The 24740-nt window shown below is 43.9% G+C and overlaps 1 protein-coding gene and 1 pseudogene across 2 annotated transcripts; both read right to left on the reverse strand.

Annotated features, from left to right (window-relative positions):
* Positions 1 to 388: 388 nt before the first annotated feature.
* Positions 389 to 22822, reverse strand: CGAS (cyclic GMP-AMP synthase). Its single transcript, XM_081094509.1, has 5 exons — positions 21583 to 22822; positions 12493 to 12712; positions 7975 to 8217; positions 2259 to 2361; positions 389 to 764 (listed from the first exon to the last, which is right to left on the reverse strand). The coding sequence occupies exons 1-5, from the start codon at positions 22582 to 22584 to the stop codon at positions 416 to 418; spliced, it is 1917 nt and encodes a 638-aa protein (XP_080950635.1). The 5' UTR covers positions 22585 to 22822; the 3' UTR covers positions 389 to 415.
* A 335-nt stretch (positions 22823 to 23157) lies between these two features.
* LOC308520821 (glyceraldehyde-3-phosphate dehydrogenase-like) lies at positions 23158 to 24244 on the reverse strand (annotated as a pseudogene). The gene has a single exon. The product of its transcript is annotated as a glyceraldehyde-3-phosphate dehydrogenase-like (transcript).
* Between the last annotated feature and the right edge of the window lie 496 nt (positions 24245 to 24740).

The following is a 24740-nucleotide window of genomic DNA, read 5'->3' on the forward strand; positions in this document are numbered from 1 at the left end:
AGCTGCCTCCTGCACACCCCCCATTGGGGATGTGCCCACAACCAAGGCACATGCCCTTGACTGGGATCGAACCCGGGACCCTTCAGTCCGCAGGCCAATGCTCTCTCCACTGAGCCAAACCGGTCAGGGCTAAATATACTATTTTGATATGTAATTTTTTGCAGTAATGTAATTACCACACAAATCTTTCTTCTAATTAATTTCCTTTCAATGTGCAGCATGAATCTGTGCACCAGGCTGCTAGTATGCACATACGCATAGCTCATGGACACAGACAACAGTGTGGTGAAGGCCTGGGGTGGGGCAGTAGCTGGGTGGAGGGGGACAAAAGGGAAGAAAATGGGGGATATTGGTAATGCTCTCAACAATAAAAATAAGTTAAATATATATAATTGATGTATATTTTTATATATTTTCAAAATTCACCAAAAATTGGAAATCCATTGTTTCTTTCATATTCAATTTCTTTTGTCAGAAATTCTTTACTTATCCTGTCAATTTTATCTCGAGAGAATAGATTGACTTCAGGAATAAAAAAATGCTCAAGATTTTCTGACTTGAGGCAATGAAGAAAGTATTCCAGACATCTATCAAAGCAGAGCTCCAGGTTGTCTCGCCACTGACTGTCATGTGGGTTCTGGGCACATACGTGAAAGAAGGCAGTTTTCACGTGGTAAGAACAGAATTTACCCAATTTCTTTTGGTCTTCAAACTTTTCTTTCAATTTTTCTAAAAGGTATTTCATTAGTTGTAAACAACGTTTCCTGTTCAATAAAAAAGAAAACCATTTATTTTTACTTATTTACAACCTGCTTCATTCCACAAAGAGTTTTAGGTATCTTACAGGAAGATACAATAAACGATACAGATATTATAATACATATAAAGACACAAAGATAAAGCATATAAATATAATTCTAGTCACTCTATTTTTTCAAATATATGCTTTGAAGTTTCAAAAACATATTTTTTTCTTCCTGCTTCACCATTCCTAGCTGAAATATTTTATCAGGATTAATTCAATTGTAAAACTAGCAGATATTTGTATTATTCATCCAATGACTTGATAGACTATAAATATTTACATTATTCATCCAATTATTTCATAGTTGGCAAAATTTAATGTTTTTAAAAATACTTAGCTTTACCAGCAATATATTTTTCTCAACATTGGTTCAAAGCCTGTACCTGAAGCTTTAAAGAACCTCCTGGGCCCACATGTTGGACATTCTTGTTTTGACCTTTTAACTTTTGTTACCCTTATACTGGACAACTTTAGAAACTCAAATGAACAATTCTTTTCCAATCTCACTTTTTTAAAAAAAAATATATATTTGTTTTATTGAATTCAGAGAGGAAGGGAGAGGGAGAGATAGAAACATCAATGATGAGAGAGAATCACTGATCCCCTGCCTCCTGCACGCCCCCTACTGGGGATCAAGCGTGCAACCAGGCATGCGCCCTCAACTGGAATCAAACCCAGGACCCTTCAATTGGCAGGCCGACCTAGCCACTGAGCCAAACCAGCTAGGGCCTCACTTTTTTATGGTGTGTATGCTACCAAGAAAAAGAATTACCCATTTTTAGTTGTTTCAAATTTAGCCAGTCAGTCCTGGCTTTCAACGCAGCCAAACCATCTCAAAGCAGCACCAGTATCAAAAAGATTGGTTGGCTCAGTGGATAGAGCGTCGGCCTGCGGACACAAGGGTCCCAGGTTCGATTCCGGTCAAGGGCATGTACCTTGGTTGCAGGCACATCCTGGGTCGGAGGTGTGCAGGAGGCAGCTGATCGATGTTTCTCTCTCTATCTCTCTACCTTCCTCTCTGTAAAAAATCAATAAAATATATTAAAAAAAAAAAGATTGATCCTCTGGCACCTTCCCATTATGTGACATTAATATTCATTACCTTGAAGCAACCAGAATACTAAGACACAACCAGTGGCTAATGGCTAATCATGGCTAGTGTCCTTTCTGTCCTACTTCTTGTTCTGTCCTACTTTATACATCCATCTGATCCAGGTTCAGGACTATGGTCCCTGGCCTTGCCTTCTGACAACACTCTTCCCTTGGTCCCTTGGATCTGGCTTCCCTAGTTTCATGCTCACTCTCTAGATAATATTCCAGGTCAGCCCAGCCATGTGCTGCCCCTAGGACTCAACCCAGTAATGACCATCTTTAGGTCTGATCTATGGAGTCCATTAAAAAAATAAACATTCCATCATAGATAAGCCCCTAATTAACAAAATAAGAAAGTTACCTGTAACATTTCACTCCATTACTTTCACAGCATGTTTTTTCTTGTCCATGATTTTTCAAAATGTCCTTTTCAATGTGAGAGAAGGATAGCCGCCATGTTTCTTCTTAATTTCCCAAAAGAAAAATAGGGAAGTAATTTACCCAAAGTGCCTACATATAAACAATACAATATTGAAACGATTTCCTTCATTAAACTATCATTCTGAAAAATTCCTAGGGAGATAGAGACACAAAGAAATGAACATATAATGTAATTACATATTAAAAGAAGTCATTTGAAGCAAACAATGGACCAAAATAGGAAAACATTGGAGGGGAGGGATGGAGCAGGTTACTTAATATAGTTAGCCATGTAAGCTGTCATATTGCTAAATTCAGTTTGTTAATATATTGTTTCAATAACAATTTGAATTGATTAAAAAATTTTATACCATTCTTACAAGTTTGGTATTCATGTAAAATGAATTAGGGAACATTTCTATTCCCTGTGAAAGTTTAATTAAGAATAGATTTCTCCCCTTCCCGCAAGTTTTAGCACGGCTAGCTCTTTTAAGTTTTGGCTATCCTATTATATAGTTGGTTTTATACCAGGAATGCATGATTGGTTTATAATTTAAAAATCAATCAATATAATCTGTCACATTAACAGAATTGAGGAGAAACATGATCTCAAAAAACCCAGAATATGCGGGTAATGAAATTTAACATTCATTCATCAGTTTTTGAAAAAATGTTTTTATTGATTTCAGAGTGGAAGGGAGAGGGAGAGAGAAATATCAATGAGGAGAGAGAATCACTGATTGGCTGCCTCCTGCAGACCCCCTACTGGGGATTGAGTCTGCAACCCAGGCATGTGCCCTTGACCAGAATCGAACCTGCAACCCTTCAATCTGCAGGTCAACACTCTATCCACTGAGCCAAACCGACCATGGCTGATTCATCATTTTTTAAAAAAGCCTCAGCAATTTAAATTTGGCTGTCAACTTGATCTGATGAAAGACAGATTTTAAAAAGGACACAGCAACATGATAATATAAGGTAAAAAGCTTAGGTTTTTCCTTTGAAATCAGTTAGGCAGATGTCTGCTATCCCTATTTCTGTTCAACATGCACTGGCTATCCTAGCAAGCATAGTAAGGGGTCTGGCATTGGAAAGAGAGGAACAAAGATATCATTACTGATAGATAATACAACTACGTAGGAAGAAAATACACAAGAAGCTAGGTGACAGATATGTATGAGTTTAGTAAATTCTTCATTCTACTTTTCTATTGGTTTTAAAATTTCAGACTAAAAACTTACAATTGCTATGAGTAAATCTAACAAAAGATATATTAAACTTCTGTGGAGAAAACTCTACAATGTCACTAAGAAGTATTAGAGGAAATCTAAATAAATGGAGATATGCACTTATCCATGAATTGGAAAACTCATTATAAATATATCAAGTCTTCCAAATTTTATCTATGGATTCAATGTACTCTCAATCAATATTCAAAAAAATGCTTTGGTAGAACTTGACAAGATGACATGAAAATTTTCATGAAAATACAAGGGGTCACATTATGTATGACAATATAGTATAGTGCAAGAGTAGACAAAGATTTTAGTGGAACAGAATAAAGAGTGTAGTAATAGCTATATAATATATGGACAGTGGATATGTGGAAAAAGTGGTACTGAGCTAGGTATGCTCATTGCTATATAAATCCATTTATGACAGCCATTTATGCCATTCTGGAAAAGGCAAAATAATAGAGATGGTAAACTATAGAGATTAGTGGTTGCCAGAAGTTTGGAATGGGAAGGGTTGAATAAGTGAAGAAGAAGGGACATTTTAGAGCAGTGAAACTATTATTAAGGGTAGAAACATGATACAATGCATTTGTCAAAACCAGTAGAATTTTATAGCACAAAGAATGAATCTTAATATATGTAAACTGTTAAAAAATCATTTAGGAGGTCAAGGGATCCTAGAAATAATGCAGACTGTGAAAAAGGACTCCAACTGCATTACAAATGTGTAAAACAACCTTTCTGAAGGGGGGGGGAGCAAAAGGTGTGGACCTAAATTACACTGAGTGGCCAGATTATTATGACCAGCCAGATTATTATGACCACCCCACCAGTACAATGAAGTGAATTAGTTATGCAAATAATAATAATAATAAAACCTTGAGAGTATTTGCTTAGGAAGTTTTCAATATTCAGTATTTTTGGAAGTGTCAATGAAGTACTGATGGGGTGGTCATAATAATCTGGCCGGTCATAATAATTTGGCCACTCAGTGTACTTTGGAAATGGGGTGTGTAAGACTGAAGGCAAAAGAAACTGTACATTAGCTCTGTACTCTAGTTGGTAACTGTTTTCCATGGAGGAGTGGCTTTGCAATTGTGAAATAACTATATTAGTATGTGCATATTAGAACTATACAATTAAGCATATAGGTGGCAGATGGGAGAGTCAGGTTTTTCACTGTTGGAATGAGAGGCTACAGATAGCAAGGAAAGAAAGAATGATCCAGGTGATAATGGATTATAATTAGAGACAGTATAAACTCATGAATAACTTAACATATACAACAGGTAGTTACATATAAAAATATCTTATGTAATAAAAGGCAAATATGCAAATTGTCTCATTGACCACTGGGAGTTCGACTGGGAGTTCGACCAGGGGGTGGGGCAGGCTGGCCTGACCCCACCCAAGCACGAATTTGTGCACCAGGCCTCTAGTTTATAGATATGTGTATACACCAGGGTTAGTACACATACTTACCTATATTCCCTTGTTTCTCCAGCTGGGAGGGTTGACACCCTCATAAAAGAGCACATATACACATAGCACCTAGATTGTGGTTTCTAGTACATTTTCCAATAAAAGAAACCAAAGCTCCTTTGAGAAATGGCAGATTCTAGGGCTGATACATGAAATATACCAGATGAGCCTAGAACACCTTGTAGAGCCAGAAAGTGAGTTAGTGATGAAGACAAACAAAATCCCCACAATTATGGGAGATGTCCAAAGGACACAGAACCAACTCAAAGAGCTCCTAAAGCCAAAGCTAGAACAAATGAAGCAGTAAGATTAATAAAGTGTTATTGGATTACAGCCCAAATCTCCCATGCAGAAGAATTCCAAAAAATCTGAGTAAATACTCTGCTCTTGCCCAGCTGGCGTGGCTCAGTGGTTGAGCTTCCACCTATGAACTAGAAGGTCATTGTTTGATTCCCAATCAGGGCACATGCCTAGATTGTAAGCTCTATCCCCAGTGAGGGGCGTGCAGGAGACAGCCCATCAATGATTCTGACTCATTATTGATTTTTCTGTCTCCCTCTCCCTCTCCCTTCCTCTCTGAAATCAATAAAAAATTTTTTAAAAAATACACTGCTCTTAAAGAGGTGGCATAACTCCCTACTCCTTAAGTGTGAGCTGTGCACAGTGACCTCCTTCCAAATAGTACGGTATGAAAAGGGGGAAATGAGTAACAGTGGAGAAACTGACAAGTACTACCTCAGCCAGGTGATCAAGGTCAACATCAGCAGTGCTAGGTCATGTTCATGGCATGTATCCTTAAAATGATGCAACGAAAATGGCACTTTAGTTCTCTGGTCTCCCTCTCCAAAACTCAGAACTCCAGTCTAGTCATAAAATAAACATCAGCCCTAACCAGTTTGGCTCGTCAGCCTGCGGACTCAAGGGTCCCAGGTTCGATTCTGGTCAAGGGCATGTACCTTGGTTGCGGGCACATCCCCAGTAGGAGATGTGCAGGAGGCAGCTGATTGATGTTTCTCTCTCATCGATGTTTCTAACTCTCTATCCCTCTCCCTTCCTCTCTGTAAAAAAAAAAATCAATAAAATTTAAATAAATAAATAAATAAAATGGTAAAAAATTAAGGCCACTTATTTAAAAAAAAAAAAAGAAAAACATCAGGTACATGCCAGATGAGGGACATTCTACAAAATAATTAACTATAGTATTCCTCAAAACTGTCAAGGTCATCAAAAACAAGGGAAGGCTGAGAAACTGTTAAGGAGTCCTGGCTGGTGTGGCTCAGTTGTCAGAGTGTTGGCCTGCATATCGAAGGGTCACAGGTTCAATTCCCGGTCAAGGACACGTACCTGGGTTAAAGGTTCAATCCCTGGCCCCAGTTAGGGTGCATGCGGGAGACAATCAATTGATGTCTCTCTCTCACATTGATATGTCTCTCTCTCTCTCTCTCTCTCTCTCTCTCTCTCTCCCCCTCCCTCCCTTCACTCTTTCTAAAAATCAATGGAAAAAACATCCTTGGCTGAGGATTAACAACAACAACAAAAAAGAGGAGCCTAAGGAGACATGATAACTAAATGTAATGTGGTGTCCTAGATGAGATCCTGAAACAGGAAAAGGACATGGGTAAAAATTAAGGAAATGTGCCCTAACCGGTTTGGCTCAGTGAATAGAGCGTCGGCCTGCAGACTGAAAAGTCCCAGGTTTGATTCCGGTCAAGGGCATGTACCTTGGTTTCGGGCACATCCCCAGTAGGAGGTGTGCAGGAGGCAGCTGATCGATGTTTCTCTCTCATCGATTCTAACCCTCTATCCCTCTCCCTTCCTCTCTGTAAAAAATCAATAAAATATATTTTTAAAAAAAAAATTAAGGAAATGTGAATAAAGTATTATTTAGAGAGGCTTGGTAACTAGTCCAAAATCTCACAGTTAGTTATGAGTAGAAGCCTTAGGGTCCAGAACCAGAGAGCAGTCTGACTCTGAAGCCAGTACTGCCTTTCTTTATTAACAACAAACCTGGCTAGTGTGGCTCAGTGGTTGAGCATCGACCTATGAACCAGGAGGTCACAGTTCTATCCCTGGTCAGGGCACATGCCCGGGTTGCAGGCTTGATCCCCAGAAGGGGGTGTGCAGGAGGCAGCCAATCAATGATTCTCTCTCATCACTGATGTTTCTGTATCTCTCTCCCTCTCCCTTACTCTCTAAAATCAATAAAAATATCCTATATAATAAAAGTCTAAACATGCAAATTGTCCCCTCGGGAGTCTGACCGACTGGGAGTTCGACTGCCCACTATGACATGATGTTCACTGACCATCAGGTGGCGGTGCAGAACAAAAGAAGGCCACGGCCAGCAGCCGGCAACTGGGGAAAGGAAGGCCCCGATTGGCCTTGATCACCGACCAGGCCTAGGGACCCTATCCATTCACGATTTCATGCACCGGGCCTCTAGTTTTTTTTTTTAATTCTTTTTTAAAAAATATATTTTATTGATTTTTTACGGAGAGGTAGGGAGAGAATAGAGAGTTAGAAACATCGATGAGAGAGAAACATCAATCAGCTGCCTCCTGCACATCTCCCACTGGGGATGTGCCCACAACCAAGGTACATGCCCTTGACCGGAATCGAACCTGGGACCCTTCAGTCCATAGACCAGCGCTCTATCTACTGAGCAAAACCAGCTAGGGCTAGGCCTCTAGTTTTTTAAATAAAAAAGGTAACATTGAAATGTGGGCTACTAGACATTTTAAAGCTGAGTATTTGATGTTACTACTACAACTATGCCATTTTCAATTCCATCACTCATCAAACTCCCATCTTGTACTGGCAGCCTATTGAGCCTGATGACTCTTGAAATGCCAACAGCAGTCGTCGAACTTTTACTACCCTTGTATATAACATTAACAACTCTTTGAGATGTTCTTAAATTAACCTTCACATTTAAGATACCTTGAAAACCATTTCCTTCCCTTGCAGGCTTAGGTACCAGGTAAAATGGCTGTAGTCTTAGGCTTTTCTTTACTTTTCTTCCAAGCCAATTTTCAATGGGCATGCCTTCCCGGGTGCTAAGTGGCCAGCTGCTTTGTACTTTCAAAGCCAAGATTATATCCACAGATATTTCTTTAGGTGTTTTAATAAGAAGTGTTACAGCAGGACATCCTCTCTTTTTCTTCTCCACAACGATATCTGTATCTGTTTAAACACGTAAAAGGGAAAAAAAGGGTTTAGCAATCTAATTTTCTTGAAAATATAGGAAAAATAGCATAACTATAGATGGATATCTAGAGAGTATTAAGGTGAAAATTAGTTCTAAAGCAGAAACTGACCCCACAACACAAAATGTTTTACTCGTTTAGCCAATATTCATTGATAATGTATTATGGCGGGAACGTACTGTCAAGCATGATGATGAGGAGCCCCTGAAAATTGGGGTTTGGGAGTGCTTTGGTTAGATTTTCATTTAAATTGATGAATAGCAGTTTGGAGAGAAGCCTGGAAAAGAGGGCAGATGAGCGGCAGAAGCAATCCATGTTCACTGCAGTGTTACTCACGATAGCCAATATACGGAAACAATCTCAGAGTCCATTGACAGGTGAGTGGATAAAAAAAAAAATTGTGGTATGGCTCTAGCTGGTTTGGTTTAGTGGATAGAGTGTCAGCCTGTGGACTGAGGGTTCTGGGTTCAATTCCGGTCAAGGGCACATGCCCGAGTTGTGGGCTCGATCCCCAGTGTGGAGTGTGAAGGAGGCAGCCGATCAATGATTCTCATTTCTATCTCTCTCTCCCTCTTCCTTCCTCTCTGAAATCAATAAAAATATACTTAAAAAAGAAATTGTGGTATGTACAGGCACACGTTGGAGATATTGTGGCTTCAGTCCCAGACCACTGCAATAATAAAGTGAATATTGCAATAAAACAGGTCACACAAATTGTTTGGTTTCCCAGTGCATATAAAAGTTATGATGCCAAAGCCGGTTTGGCTCAGTGGATAGAGCATCGGCCTTTGGACTGAGGGGTCCCAGGTTCGATTCCGGTCAAGGGCGTGTGCCTGGGTTGCGGGCATATCCCCAGTGGGAGATGTGCAGGAGGCAGTTGATCGATGTTTCTCTCTCATCGATGTTTCTAACTCTCTATCTCTCTCCCTTCCTCTCTATAAAAAATCAATAAAATATATTTTAAAAAAAATAAATAAAATAAAAGTTATGTTTACATTATATTGTAGTCTATTAAATGTGCTCTTGCATTATGTCTAAAAAACAATGTAAATACCTTAATTAAAAATATTTTATTGCTAAAAAATGCTAAAGCATCATCTGAGCATGTCGGAAAAATAGCACCAACAGACTCACTCAACAACAGGGCTGCCACAAACCTTCAATTCGTAAAAAACACATTATCTGTGAAGTGAAACGAACTGAAGCACAATAAGATGAGGTATGCCTGTATATGAATGGAATATTATTCAATCTGAACAAAGAGAGAAATCCTGTCATTTGTGACAACATGCGTGAACCTGGAGAAAATAAACCAGATACAGGAAAGCAAATGCTGCATGACCTCACTTCTATGTGAAATCTAAAAAAGCGGAAGACAACAGAAGAAGAGAGTAGAATGGTGGTTACCAGAGGTGAGGAGGTGAGGGAAATGGGAGATATTGGTCACAGGGAACGAAGTCGCAGTTAGGCAGAGCGAGTCTAGACATCTAGTGTACAGCATGATGACTGTCAGTAATACTACCACACTGACGACTAGAAACTGCACAATATTAAGTATTATGCTAAGAGAGTAGATTTCAGGTACTCTAACCATACACACAAAAAAGGTAACTATGTGAGATATGTTAATTATCTTGACTGTGGAAGTCATTTTACTATGTATATGTGTATCAAAGCATCTTAAATATATACAATTTTTATTTTTTTAAAGACATAGGTAGCAGAAGTGAGAGCAATTAAAGAGGTTAAAAACCAGAGAACTGGTAGATGGACTGAACCTGCAAGATAAGGAAGAAGGTACAAGTTCTGGGATGCCATCCAGAAATTTAGCCTAGGAATGGATTAATGTTGATTCCATTCTTCTATAGAGAGCAGCAGTCACCAACCGGTGGTCCGTGGGGTCCGAAAGGTTGGCGACCGCTGATATAGAGTAAGCAGGAGGAAGAAGGGTTGAGCTGAAATGAACTTCATTTTAGACACACTGAGCTCTATGTGCCTATGGGACACCCACGTGGAGATAGCCACTGGACAAGTAGCTATGGTGGTCAGAAATTCAGGAAAGACTTCCAGATGAGAGATCCTGGCTTTGGGGTTTAGGGGTGTATAAGCAGTAAAGACTACTCCCAGATAAGACCTCTGGAAGGGACCACAGTGAGAACGAATGCCAAGGAGAAAATCCTAGAGATCACTCTCATTTTCTTATCATCAAATCTGCAAACCTCCCCCACTCTTACCCATTTTATCCTTCTTCCTCTTATTACCACCGAGGAAATGTCCATTCACCTTTCCAAGGCCACCCCGGACCTGCCTCTGGATTCTCACTTGCTCAAGACCTCGCTCTTTCAATTGTTCCCTCTCTTGCATCACTGGACTCCCCCTCCCTGCTGGATCATTCCTCTCCACATACAAAGGGTTCCAGTGTCCTTCATTCTAAAATATACCTCTCTTTTGGCCCTAAATCAGTTTTCTCCCCATACTTACCCATATTTCTTCTTCCTTTGCAGCCAAAATTTTCCAGAATGGCCGATACATGCTGTCTCTACTGCATCCCTGTCCCTTTTTTCTTGTGTGTTCATAATCTCTCTAAAACTGCTAAGTCAAAGTTAACAACAATCCCCACTAAACCACGGACCAAATCAAATGGTTTTTGGATGTCAGCAGCATTGTAAACACTGACCACTACTCCTATGAAACCACTCAGTCCCCTTTCATTCCTTCTCTCCCCAACTTCTAATGGGATCCTCTTATTACCACTCTACTTAACATTATAATTTCCCCCGTCCTATTCCTAACACTCCAGATCCCTCTCATTTTGCTAGCCTTTCCCCCATAGAACTTACTACTTTCTAATATACAAGATAATTATATTTTCTATTTGTCATTAATTGCATATCTGCTCTTACGTAATTATAAGGTACAGAAGGGTGGGGGTCTTCATCTATTTGTTCATTAACATATCCCAAACATCTAGACCATCTGTCACATTAGATAATCAATGAATATTGATTAAATTAATGAATAAGTTCCTCTGCACTCTCTGTCAAAGGGACCGCTTATATGTTGACATGTAGCCAAATGTGTCCTCCGAACTCCAAACCATATCCAACTATGTACTTGGCACATTCAGTTTAATATATCACAGGGATATCTAACTTAAGATATCCAAAGCCAAACTCTTCATTCATTCCCCAAAGTGTTCCTCTTCTGTCCTCCCAATCTTAGTAAATGGCACAATCTACACAGGTACTTAATCCAGAAACCTGGGAGCCTTCTCCAATTCCATCCTCTCTCTCACCCCTATACTTACTGTAATCCAGAAGCAAGCACTGCTACAGCTTGGGTGTGTATGCTTCTCTCCATCCTGGCACCCCACTTCACCCCCATCTTTTCATTTGAACTATTAAAATATTTTCCTTTCCTATCTTCTTACTTGCTTTCTTATAATATCTTTTCCAAAGAAGCCAGAGTAAACATTTAAAAATATAAAGCTATCCCAGCCAGTGTGGCTTAGCAATTGAGATCGACCCAGGAACCAAGGGTCACGGATTTGAGTCCCGATCAGGACATGTGCAGGAGGTAGCCAATGGATGATGTTTCTCTCCCATGGATGTTTCTATCTCTCTATCCTTCTCCTTTCCTCTCTCTCAAAAAATCAATAAAAACATATTTTTTAAAAATACAAACGGAATCACTATTTTGTAATTAAAACCTGGCTTCTCAATGAACATAAAATAAAATCTGAACCTTTCCAAGTCCTTGAAGAATCTGGTCTGTGGTCACCTCTTAAACTACACTTCCTGTTCCTCTTTCCTTTCCTTGTTCACATGGGCCTCTTGTAGTTCCTTGAGCTTGCCAAGCTCTTTTCTGCCTCAGAACCTTGCTCCACCACTTCAATTGCTACCCCTTCTCCCAATTCATTCCCGTCAGAGTATTCACTACAATTTGTGTTTCCAAGCTTCAAGAGGGGATTCTATTATTTTATTCAACCACATATGCCCAGTGGCACAGGCAGCAGTTCAGTGAATATTCAATGGAGACCAAAATAGAGCCAATCAACATTTTAAAAGAATACAAAAAAAAAAAAAGAATACCAAGAAAATGTAGTAGAATAACATCAAGTGCAAAGAGTTGTTTCTGGGAAGTAGTGGTCAACAGTGTGCTGTAGGAGGTCAGGAAAGATCAGGAGAGGAATATACATGGGCAATTAGTAGGTATGATTAGAACTTTAAGGATTAAAACTCAAAAATCTTACCTTTAATGTTTTTAATTTCTTTCTTAATGAGTTCCCTAAACTTGGACAGCATCTTAGAAGCTGATAATCTTTCCCCTTCTAAAAACTGATTCAGAGGACTTCCTTGGGGGTTTCTTTTGAACTCCACAAAGTAATGAGCACCACTGTCGCAATATTCTTCTAGCTGAATTCTGGGGACGTCCAGTTTAAACATAACATCAAATTCATTAGGAGCAGAAACCTAAGAAAAAGTAAAAACAACAGTGAAATGTTTGCTTAGGAATATTTTCCAAGCAACTGCAATTTTTTTCTTAAAATTTCCACTTAAAACCCTATCTTTAAAAACAGGACTCCTAGTATTTATACCCTCTGGGATTAGGACCACTGGGGTTGGGAAAGTATTATTGGTTTTAGTTTGTGGTTTCTATACTCATTTTTTTAACCATAATATATATATATATATATATATATATATATATATATGTATATATATATATATATATATGATTTCTATACTTTAAAACACTTTTATTAATTTAAAAATATATTTTTATTGATTTTTTTTTTTTTTTTAGGGGGAGAGAGAGAAATGTTCATGTGAGAATGAAACATGACTGGATGCATCCGACACACCCCGTACCTGGGTTCAAGCCCACAATTTGAGCATACTAGTATTTCAGGACAGGATATGGAACTGGCAACCTTTTGGTGCACAGGATCCACACCCAACCGAGCCACACTGGCCAGGATTATTAAGTCAATTTTATTTTATTTTTAAATATATTTTTATTGATTTCAGAGAGGGAAGGGAAAAGAGAGAGAGAGGGAGAGAGAGAGAGAGAGAGAGAGAGAGAGAGAGAGAGAGAGAGAAACATCAGTGATGAGAGAGAATCATTGATCAACTGCTTCCTTCGCACCCCACACTGGGGATAGAGCCCGCAACTTGGGCATTTGCCCTGACTGGGAATCCAACTGAGACCTCTTGGTTTATAGGTCATTGCTCAACCACTGAGCCATGCTGATCAGGCTTAAAATAATTTTAAATCATATCATGTGCCCTGGCCAGTTTGACTCAGTGGATAGAACGTCAGCCTGTGGACCAAAGAGTCCTGGGTTCGATTTCTGTCAAGGGTACATACCTCACTCGGTTGCAGGCTCCTCCCCTGCTGGGCCCTGATCAGGGTTCATACAGGAGGCAACCTATTGATGTGTTTCTCTCACATCGATATGTCTCTCTGTCTTTCCCTCTCTCTTCTACTCTCCCTAAAATTCAATGGAAAAATATCCATGGGTGAGTGAGCATTAACAACAACAACAAAAATATATCATGTAAGCTTTTAAAATCTGTACCAGGTTTACTCTAAGTTTAAAGCTTAATAAAATTAAAGACCTGGAAGGAGCTACCTTTCCCATCACAAGATACACATTGCAGCCACTCTCCTGTTACAATTTTGAGATCATTGTATGCTCTCAAAAATGTGTGTATTCACCTACTGGCTAGTTGCACAAGGGTTATCTCATATCTACTGGTCACCCAAGTGAGTGTGAGCTTCAAGTTATGTACAATAATAGTGTCTTAGTGCCGGGAGCCGGTCCATCCTTGCTGTTTCAAAGGACCTGGCATATATGGCATACTGTTCTTAAAATGTTTGCTCACCTTCTTGGCACTATGTGTTTTTAACCAAGGTCTCCTCTCTGAGAAAGATTGTTTCCCCAGGTAGGGATTGTCCCCTGAAGTTAGGGAGGGAATAAAACCCCTCAACTAAGTGCCAGGCAGGTAATTAATCACTTTACGAACAATCATGCTTAAGCTACATAATCTTTACTCCCTGGAATGGAGATAAGAAACGCCCTAACCTTTGTAATAGAGATTGATAGGATTGAATCAACTGGTATAAATACAGATGTAACAAGACAGCAAGAGACAGAGAGAGAGACAGAACCTAGGCACAGAACCTACACAGAACGTTCTCTAGAGACAGAAGAACTTCGCTGGAGAGAACATGGCAAAAGATCCTGGACAGAAACTGGCCTCAGAACCTAGAGACAGAACCTAGCGAGAGAACATGGCAAAAGATCCTGGACTGAACCTGACTACAGAAATTGGCAAGAGAACCTGACTAGAACCTGGTGACTGAACCTGGCTGGAGAACCTGGACAGAACCTGGCTGGAGAACCTAGCGAGGGAACGTGGCTACAGAACCTGGCTGGAGAATCTGGAGAACCTAGCAAGAGAACATGGACACAGAACCTGGCTGGAGATACTAAGCAGAACCTCTCTGGAGATCCAGACCAGAACTTGGCTGGAGATCCTGGCTGGAGATCCTGGCTAGGCTGCTGATCAACTGAACACTGTCTCCGTGTCCTTCCTTCTTCGCCGACTCCGTCCACACCTTTGGGGACCCCTGGACCTGCTGGGGCTGGACCCCAGCATCATTCTCACACTAACTAAAGCAATTATAATAAATGCTTGTTTTTGCTATATTAAAAATGCCTTTACCTAGTTAGGATAAGCTTCAGGTACAGCTATTGGACTGCACTGTTCAACACGGTACTTTGCAGCCATATGTCTACTGACCACATGAAATGTGTCTAGTCCAAACTTAGATGTATTGTGCTGTGTACTTAACTGTCCTCCCCAAATTCAGATATTGAAGCCCTAATCGCCAATGGGTCTGTAGTTGGAAACAGGACTTTTAGGAGGTAATTAAGGTTAAATGGGATCATGGGGGTGTGGTTCTAATCTGACAGGATTGGTGACTTTGTAAAAAAAGGAAGAGAGAAAGATTGCATTCTCTCTGTGTACATATACCAAAGAACACAGTGAGGACACTGGGGACTATAACTATAAATCTTCCCGACAGAAAATCAACAAGAAAACAGCAGCCTTACATGACACATTAGACCAGATGGATTTAATTGATATCTTCAGAGCATTTCACCCCAAAGTAGCAGAATATACATTTTTTCAAGTGCATTTGGAACATTTTCTAGTATATACCACATATTAAGCCATACAACAGTAAGAATAAATTTTAAAAGATTGAAAAAGATGCTATTAAGCATCTTCTTCAACCACAATGGTATGAAACTAGACAACAATTGTAAGAAAAAATTGAAAAACACACAAACACATGGAGGTTAAATAACATGCTACTAAACAACGAATGGTTAACAATGAGATCAAGGAAGAAACCAAAAGATACCTTGAGACAAATGAAAACACAATGACCCAAATGACCCAAAATCTATGGGACACAGCAAATTCAGTCCTAAGAGGGAAATTCATAGCAATATAGGCCTACCTCAAGAAACAAACAAACAAAAATCTCAAATAAACAATCTAACCTTTACACACCTAACCAATAAAATCAAATCAGTACTCAAAAAACTGCCAACAAACAAAAGTCCTGTACCTATGGCTTCACAGGTGAATGTTACCAAACATTCAAAGAAGAATTAACATCTATCCTTTTTAAAATATATATATATTTTATTGATTTTTTTTACAGAGAGGAAGGGAGAGAGATAGAGAGTTAGAAACATCGATGGGAGAGAAACATCGATGGGAGAGAAACATCGATCAGCCGCCTCCTGCACATCTCCCACTGGGGATGTGCCCGCAGCCCAGGTACATGCCCTTGACCGGAATCGAACCTGGGACACCTCAGTCCGCAGGCCGACGCTCTATCCTCTGAGCCAAACCGGTTTCGGCTGATTTTTTTTTTTTTTTTTTACAGAGAGTAAGGGAGAGGGATAGAGAGTTAGAAACATCAATGAGAGAGAAACATCGATCAGGTGCCTCCTGCACACTCCCTACTGGGGATGTGCCCACAACCAAGGTACATGCCCTTGACTGGAATCGAACCTGGGACCCTTGAGTCCACAGGCCAACGCTCTATCCACTGAGCCGAACCGGTTAGGGCTAACACCTATCCTTATCAAACTATTCCAAAAAATTCAAGAGGAAGGAAGGTTCCCAAACTCATTTTATGAGGTAACCATTACCCTCATTTCCAAAACAGACAAGGACATTGCACACACACAAATATAGGCCAATATCCCTGATGAACATAGATATAAAACTCAACAAAATATTAGCAAACCAGCCCTAGTCAGTTTGGCTCAGTGGATAGAGCGTTGGCCTGTGGACTGAAGGGTCCGAGGTTCGATTCCAGTCAAGGGCACATGCCAGTAAGGGGCAGGCAGGAGACAGCCAATCAATGATTCTCTCATCATTGATGTTTCTATCTCTCTCCCTCTCCCTTCCTCTCTGAAATCAATGTTTCTATCTCTCTCCCTCTCCCTTCCTCTCTGAAATCAATAATAAAAAAAAATTATATATATATATATATGTGTGTGTGTGTGTGTGTGTGTGTGTGTGTGTGTGTGTGTATACTAGAGGCCTGGTGCACAAAAATTTGTGCACTCGGTGGGGAAGGGGGCGTCCCTCAGCCCGGCCTGTGTCCTCTCACAGTCTGGGACCCCTTGGGAGATAACGACCTGTTGGCTTAGGCCTGCTCCTGGGTGGCAGAGGGCAGGCCCAATCCCTAGGTGCAGCCCCTGGTTGGGCTCAGAGCAGGGCCGATTGGGGAGTTGGGGCGCCGCCCCCTGTCATGCACAGAGCAGGGCGGATTGGGAGGTTGCGATGCCACCCTCAGTCACGCTCAGGGTAGGGCCGATTGGGGGGTTGGGGCACCACCCCCTGTCACACGCAAGGCAGGGTCGATGGGGAGGTTGCAGCGCCAACCCATCATGCACAGAGCCACAGGGCGATCAGGGGGTTTGGGCGCTGCCCCCTGTCAGGCTGATCCCAGTGCTGGGAGGCCTCTCAACTCCGCTGATCCCGGTGCTGGGAGGCATATTACCCTTTTACTCTATAGGATAGAGGCCTGGTGCATGGGTGGGTGCCGGCTGGTTTGCCCTGAAGGGTGTCCGGGATCAGGGTGGGGGTCCCCACTGGGGTGCCTGGCCAGCCTGGGTGAGGGGATGATGGCTGTTTGCAGCTGGTCACACACCCTTCAGGGTGGGGGACCCCACGGGGTGCCTGGCGCGTCTGGGTGAGGGGCTGAGGGCTGTTTTCAGGCTGGCGGGTGACTGAAGCTCCCAACCGCTCCTCTTTTTCTTTTTTCTTTTTTTATTCTGGGCCAGCTTTAGCTTTGAGGCTTGGCTCCAGCTCTTAGGCCTCCGCTGCTGAAAGCAGGTTTCTGGCCGTTGTTTACCTTCTGTATTTGAAACAATGTTGCGATCCTGCTGGCTGAAGCCCAGTGGACTAAAGCAGGTTTCTGGGGTTTTGTTTAGCTTCTATATTTGTAACATAGTTGTTTAGAGTTGCAGCTCAGAGGCCTGCACCGGCAGGCGGGGAACGTTGGAGTCCTCCATCACTTAAGCAAGCAAGCCTCATGTTCGCTTCAAGCTGCCTGGCTGCCAGCCGCCATCTTGGCTGGCAGTTAATTTGCATATTGCCCTGATTAGCCAATGGGAAGGGTAGCGGTTGTACACTAATTACCATGTTTCTCTTTTATTAGATAGGATATTTACTAGAAGGCCCGTGCACAAAAATTTGTGCACTGGCAGGGAAGGGGGAGGGGGTCCCTCAGCCCAACCTGTGCCCTCTCACGGATCACGCTGCCGCTCGCCCTGCCTGCCCCGCCCAAGACACAGCAGGCCCGGATCCCGCGCTGGGGCAGACAGCAGCTCTGATCATGTTGCTGCTCGCCCTGCCCGCCCCACCCAAGACACGGCAGGCCTGGATCCCGCGCTGGGGCAGACAGCAGCTTGGATCATGCTGCTGCTCCCCCACCCCCCCACCCCCGCCCAACCCGCCCAAGACATGGCAGGCCAGGATCTCGCCTTGGGCTGTGCAGCGGGATCTGCCTGCAGTATGCAAATTAGCCACCATCTTTGTTGGTGGCTAATTTGCATATCTCACTGATTAGCCAATGGGAGGCATAGCAGAGGTACGGTTAATTTCAATCTTTGTCTATTATTAGATAGGATACACACACACACACACACACACACACACACACACACACTAAGGGCCCGGTGCATGAAATTCATGCACTGGGGTCGGGGGTCCCTCAGCCCAGCCTGCCCCCTCTCACATACTGGGAGCCCTCAGGGGATGTCCTACTGATGGCTTAGGCCTGCTCCCTGCTTCCCTTGGGGAGTGGGCCTAAGCCGTAGTCGGGCCTCCCTTTGTGGGAGGCGACCAGGCTGATCAGGGGAAGGCACCAGCCCCATCACCCTGCTGCTGCAGCCACTGCCAGTCACCACAGCCACCAAGGTGTTTTCATCAACACTGATTCCAGTCCCTTCACCATGAAAAAATGACAACTTTCTTTAGGCATTTTCAAGATGTGTCTTTCATAGGATATGACATTTTTTTATTATTTTTTTTTATCCTCACCTGAGGATATGTTTCCATTGATTTTTTAGAGAGTGTGGAAGAGAAAGGGAAAGACAGAGAGAAACATCACAGTGAGAGGAACACTTTGATTGGTTGCCTCCTGCATGAGGAACCTGCAACCTAGGTACATGCCCTTGGTCAGAATTGAACCCAGACCCTCTGGTAGGCAGGCCGAGGCATTATCTACTGAGCCAAACTGGCTAGGGCAGGATATGATATTTCTTAGCCCCTCCTGCAGCAGGCCTTCGTTTTTTTCTCTAGGAGTAAGGTGGAAAAACCCTACATCACTTTCTTGGATTCTTATTATCCAAGTTACTAAGAATATTACCAGTGGCATATAGGGAGCTTAGCCAGTGAGCGGTCAGAAAAGGTGTTTTTTCTTTAGTTCACACCGATCCCCGGCTTGGCCCCTGCCCAGGCCTAGGGCCTTAGGCTGGGCGTTAGGCCTCGGCAGGGGACCCCAAGCCCCATGCAATTGCTGGCTCTGCCCCTGCCCAGGCCTCAGGCCTCTGGCTGGGACGTTAGGCCTAGGCAGGGGACCTCCAGCACCGGGCAATCGCCGGCTATGCCCCGGCCCAGGCCTCAGGCCTCTGGTAGGGAAATTAGGCCTGGGCAGGGGACCCCCAGCCCCATGCAATAGCCAGCTCCACTCCTACACAGGCCTCAGGCTTCTGGCTGGGCGTTAGGCCTGGGCAGGGGACCCCCAGCCTGCTCCAATCGCCTACCCAGGCCTCAGGCCTCTGGCTGGGGCTAGGCCTGGACAGGGGACCCCAGGCCGCTCCGATTGCCTGCCCAGGCCTAAGGCCTCTGGCCTGGGCCATAGGCCTGGGCAGGGGACTCCCAGCCCGCTCCAATGGCCTGCTCTTCCCCTGCCCAGGCCTCAGGCCTCTGGTCGGAGCGTTAGGCCTGGACAGGGGACTCCCAGCCTGCTCTGATTTCAGGCTCTGCCCCTTCCCAGGCCTCAGGCCTCTGGCTGGGGCATTAGGCCTGGGCAGGGGACCCCCAGCCCCGGGTGATCGCTGGCTCTGCCCCTACCCAGGCCTCAGGCCTCTGGCCAGGGCGTTAGGCCTGGGCAGGGGACCCCCAGCCCTGGGTGATTGCCAGCTCCGCCCCTTCCCAGGCCTCAGGCTTCTGACCAGGGCAATTGCCGGCTCCACCTCCCCGGGTGGCATCTGGCACTGCCCGCCCCACCTGCAGTATGCAAATTTAACAGCCATCTTTGTTGGGTTAATTTGCACACTCTTCTGATTGGCTGGTGGGCATAGTGAAGGTACAGTCAATTAGCATCTTTGTCTTTTATTAGTGTGTGTGTGTGTGTCTGTATATATATATATATATATATATATATATATATATATATGTTAGCAAACCAAATTCAGCAATATATTAAAAAGATCATACAACATGATCAAGTGGTATTTATTCCTGGGATGCAAGGTTGGTTTAATATCTGCAAATCAATTATTATGATATACCATGTGATAAGCAAAATGAAGGATAAAAACCATATGACCATATCAAAAGATGCAGAAATGCATTTGACAAAATACAGCATCCATTTATGATAAAACTCAACAAAGTGGCAATAAAGGGAACATACCTCAACTTAATAAAAGCCCATATATGACAAACACACAGCTGACATCATACTCAACAGGGGAAAGCTAAAAGCATTTTCTTTAAGATCAAGAATATGACAAGGTGGTCCACTTTCATCACTGCCACTGATCAGGAAACAAACTCCAGTCAGAACCCTGCTCCTAAACCTTCCATTTATACTGGAATGATGGCTTTAATGACAACCACCCACAGACAAATGGAGCTGTGGAATACACACTTAAAAATAGTTCCATCTGATGTGTATTTAGGAAGAATGCTTTTTAGTACCTGTAGGAGATTTTCTCTTAATTTACTTTTTTTTTAAATTTTTCTTATTTTATTTATTTATTTTTTAAATATATTTTATTGATTTTTTTACAGAGAGGAAGGGAGAGGGATAGAGAGTTAGAAACATCCATGAGAGAGAAGCATCGATCAGCTGCCTCCTGCAAATCTCCTACTGGGGATGTGCCCGCAACCCAGGTACATGCCCTTGACCTGAATCGAACCTGGGACCCTTCAGTCCGCAGGCTGACACTCTATCCACTGAGCCAAACCGGTTTTGGCCTCTTAATTTACTTTTAACATCATTCACTGGGAGCTTCCCATAACATCTAAATAAGAAATTGAGAGAAACAGTGGGTTCACAGGGGCTGGAGGGAGAGACTGAAAATATTTTTCTTTTGCTGTACAAAAATCCTCATAGAAAAAAAGTTTCTTAGATATATTAATTTTGTGGATATTTCGCAGATCACACTCCTAATCATCCAAGTCATAATCTGACCAGAAATTACCAAGTATAAAACTGTTGGAGAAACACAATGCAGGTCTGCTTACATGAATGAATCTATACATTTGAATTCCCCCCAAAACAGTGGCTAGCAATCAATATAGGTTGGCTCTATGTTCCTTGGATGTAGTGATGAATAAACGAAAGAACAAAGGTATGTCGTTTTAATTAGAACGTAAGAACTAGTCTGAGTTTCCTACAACGTAAAGTGAGGAACCATAGGAGATGGGGAATATCGGGGAGGTTAGAAGAGGGGTGAGGAAGCCGGGCGCGCGCCTAGGGCACGGGAGGGCAGGCGATTGGCACTCACCTTCACTTGCTCATAGTAGCTCCCAGTGCCAAGCAACTCCACACCTTTAAACTCGGACCAGCCGCTCTTCAGTCCTCGTAGCAGGTGGTCCACGACCCTGTTTACAACCTCCGCGGCTTCTGAGATTTCTGCGCTACGTAGCTTCAACTTCTTCAGCACCGCCCCGAGCTTCCAGGCGCCTGGCACCGTGTCCCTCCGGCCCAGACTAGAGGCTGGAACCAGCGGATCCTGGCCGGCGTCCTCCGTTGGCCTGGACGGAGGTCTCCGCTCCCCAGCGGAGCGCGCGGATCCAGCCCTAGGAAGGGGCGACTCCGGCTCCTGGGCCAGACCCGGCTGCCCGTCCAAGGAGTCCTGGGCACTCAGAGGCGCCGTCTTGGCACATGCACTCCCTTTTCGGCGAGATCCAGCTCTGGGAAGGGGTGGCTCCGGAGCCGCGGGAGGCTCCGGAGCCTTAGCCAAATCCGTGTGCCCGTCCACCGCGTCACCGCTCAGAGGCGCCTTCTGGGTGCATGCACCCCCTTTTCGGCGAGATCCAGCCCTGGGAAGGGGCGACTCCGGCTCCTGGGCCAGACCGGCCTGCCCGTTCAAGGCGTCCTGGGCGCTCAGAGGCGCCGTCTTGGCACATGCACTCCCTTTTCGGCGAGATCCAGCTCTGGGAAGGGGCGGCTCCGGCGCCTTGGCCAGATCCGTGTGCCCGTTCACCGCGTCACCGCTCAGAGGGGCCTTCTCGGTGCGCGCACCCCGCGCGCGGACCTGCGGTCTCTCCCGGGAGCCCGGGGGGCTCTTCTTCCGCTGGTTCCCCGACGCTCTAGAGGAGCTGCAGTTCTGCTCGTTGGGCTGGACAGCTTCGGGGACAACCGGACACGCGACGGGCTTCGTCTGGGCGGGCTTCGTCGACGAGGGTTTCGTCGGGGCGCCCTTCGCACTCTGCGCCAAAATCTTGGAGGTGGCGCCTCCCGCCTTCGAAGCTGTCCGCGTCGCCTTTCCGCTCCGAGGATCCATGGCTGGCGCTCTCTGCTCCTGGAAAATAGACTCGGCTTCGCTTAGAGGAACCTGCAGTCTCGGCCAGTGACTGGAAATGAAACTTAAAACTTGAAGTCTGGCGGGAAGGCAGCGGCGCGGTCAGGGAGCACGCGCAGGAAATGTGACCCCACGCGGGAGGGCAGCCTGGGAGCCACGCCCCGGTCCTGGAGAGAGGCTAATGTTCTGCTCCAAGGCAAGAAGCTAACCTGAGAGAAGCTGCAAACACCCTCGGCAGTACTGACAGCCCGACGCATTTGCTGGCATGCCACCTAAAGGAACTGTGGAAAACTACAAGCTTTCTCGCCCATTGAAGTCCACAAACTTTTTCAATATAAGTTTAATGAGGTTCCTTTTTTAAATTAATGTGAAATAAATGCTCATCTTTTACAAGACTAAACGAGATTAAGATTACTGTAATTGTAATAAATATTTATTTTTAATTGTTTCTTTTTTGGCTGGGTGCAGTGAACTTTTTTGATGGTGTGTGACAAAGTAGGGCTCCCTAAGCCCTCCCCTTCTTCTGCAGGGGGCCTGAGATGAAAACTGTGGAAGTTAGGAGATTCTCAGTGTGTTGGGGAATTGATTCGGGGCAAGGACTCCCCAGCAGCTGAGGGTCTCTCTTCCTCTGGTTGGGGCCGGTGGTCCAGGGGGCTCTAACTCCTTGGAGGCCATGTGGACCATAAGGTCCACCCTGTTGCTGTAGCCAAATTCAGTGTCAAACCAGGAAATGAGCTTGACAAAGTGGTCATTGAGAGCAATGCTAGCCCCAGCATCAAAGGTGGAGGAGTAGGTGTCACTGTTAAAGTCCCAGGAGACAACCTGGTCCTCAGTATAACCAGGATGCCCTTGAGGGGCCCCTCTGTTTCACTATATTCTTGATGTCATCATATTTGGCAGCTTTCTCCAGGTGGCAGGTCAGATCCACAACTGACACATTGGGGGTGGGGACAGAGAAGGCCATGACAGTGAGCATCCCATTCAGCTCAGGGATGACCTTACCCACAGCTTTGGCAGCACCAGTAGAAGCAGGGATGATGTTCTGGGCAGCCCCTCAGCCATCACACCACAGCTTCCCAGAGGGGCCATCTATGGTCTTCTGGGTGGCAGTGATGGCATGGACTGTGGTCATGAGTCCCTCCACGATGCCAAAGTTGTCATGGATGGCCTTGGCCAGGGGGACCAAGCAGCTGATGGTGTAGGAAGCACTGCTGACCATCTTGAGGGAGTTGTCGCACTTGTCATGATTCTATCCCCTTCACAAACATGGCAGCACCCATAGAAGGGACAAAGATTATGACCCTCTTGACTCCACTGTTAAAGTGAGCCCCAGCCTTCTACAAGGTAGTGAAGATACCAGCAGACACCACAACATATTCAACACCAGCATCAACCCTTTTGATGGTGGCGGGATCTGGCTCCTAGAAGATGGACATGGATGGCAAGCTTACAGTTCTCAGCCTTGACTGACTGTGCCTTTGAACTTCCGATGAGTAGAATCATACTGGAACATGTAGGCTATGTAGTTGAGGTCAATGAAGGGGTCATTGATGACAACAGTATCCACTTTGCCAGAGTTAAAAGCAGACCTGGTGACCAGGTGCCCAATACGGCCAAATCCATTTGCTCTGAGCTTCATCATTGTGTCTCTGGGTTGTGGCTGGCACTGCATAGGAGGTCGAGGCTATCTGATGGACAGGAAGAGCAGAGAGCCTATCTGACTTTTTAAAAGGACACACAATCTTAAAGAAATTGTGTGAAGTTCTTATTCATGAGTTTTATCCACTGGTTCTTAAAAACCCATAAAAAATTGTACATTTTAAATAATCCATACTGCTTTGGCTGTTCAGCTTCCAGAGTATCTCTATACAGGCTTTCAAAAGTATATTTCTAAAGCCAATCCCTTTATATACATACATATGAGACAGGAACCCCTTGGGTTTAGAAAGTCTTGATTACTTTTTTAAAACCATGCTAACCATTTTCAAGTGTACAGTTCAGTGACATTAAATACTGCCACCATCATCTTCACAACTCTTCATCTTGGAAACTGAAACTCTGTACCCATTGAACAATAACACTCCATTGCCCCCTCTCACCAGCCCCTGGCAACCACCGTTCTACTTTGTTTCTAAGAA

Source organism: Myotis nattereri (genome assembly GCF_964212035.1).
Source record: "Myotis nattereri genome assembly, chromosome: 6".
Taxonomy (NCBI): Eukaryota; Metazoa; Chordata; class Mammalia; order Chiroptera; family Vespertilionidae; genus Myotis; species Myotis nattereri.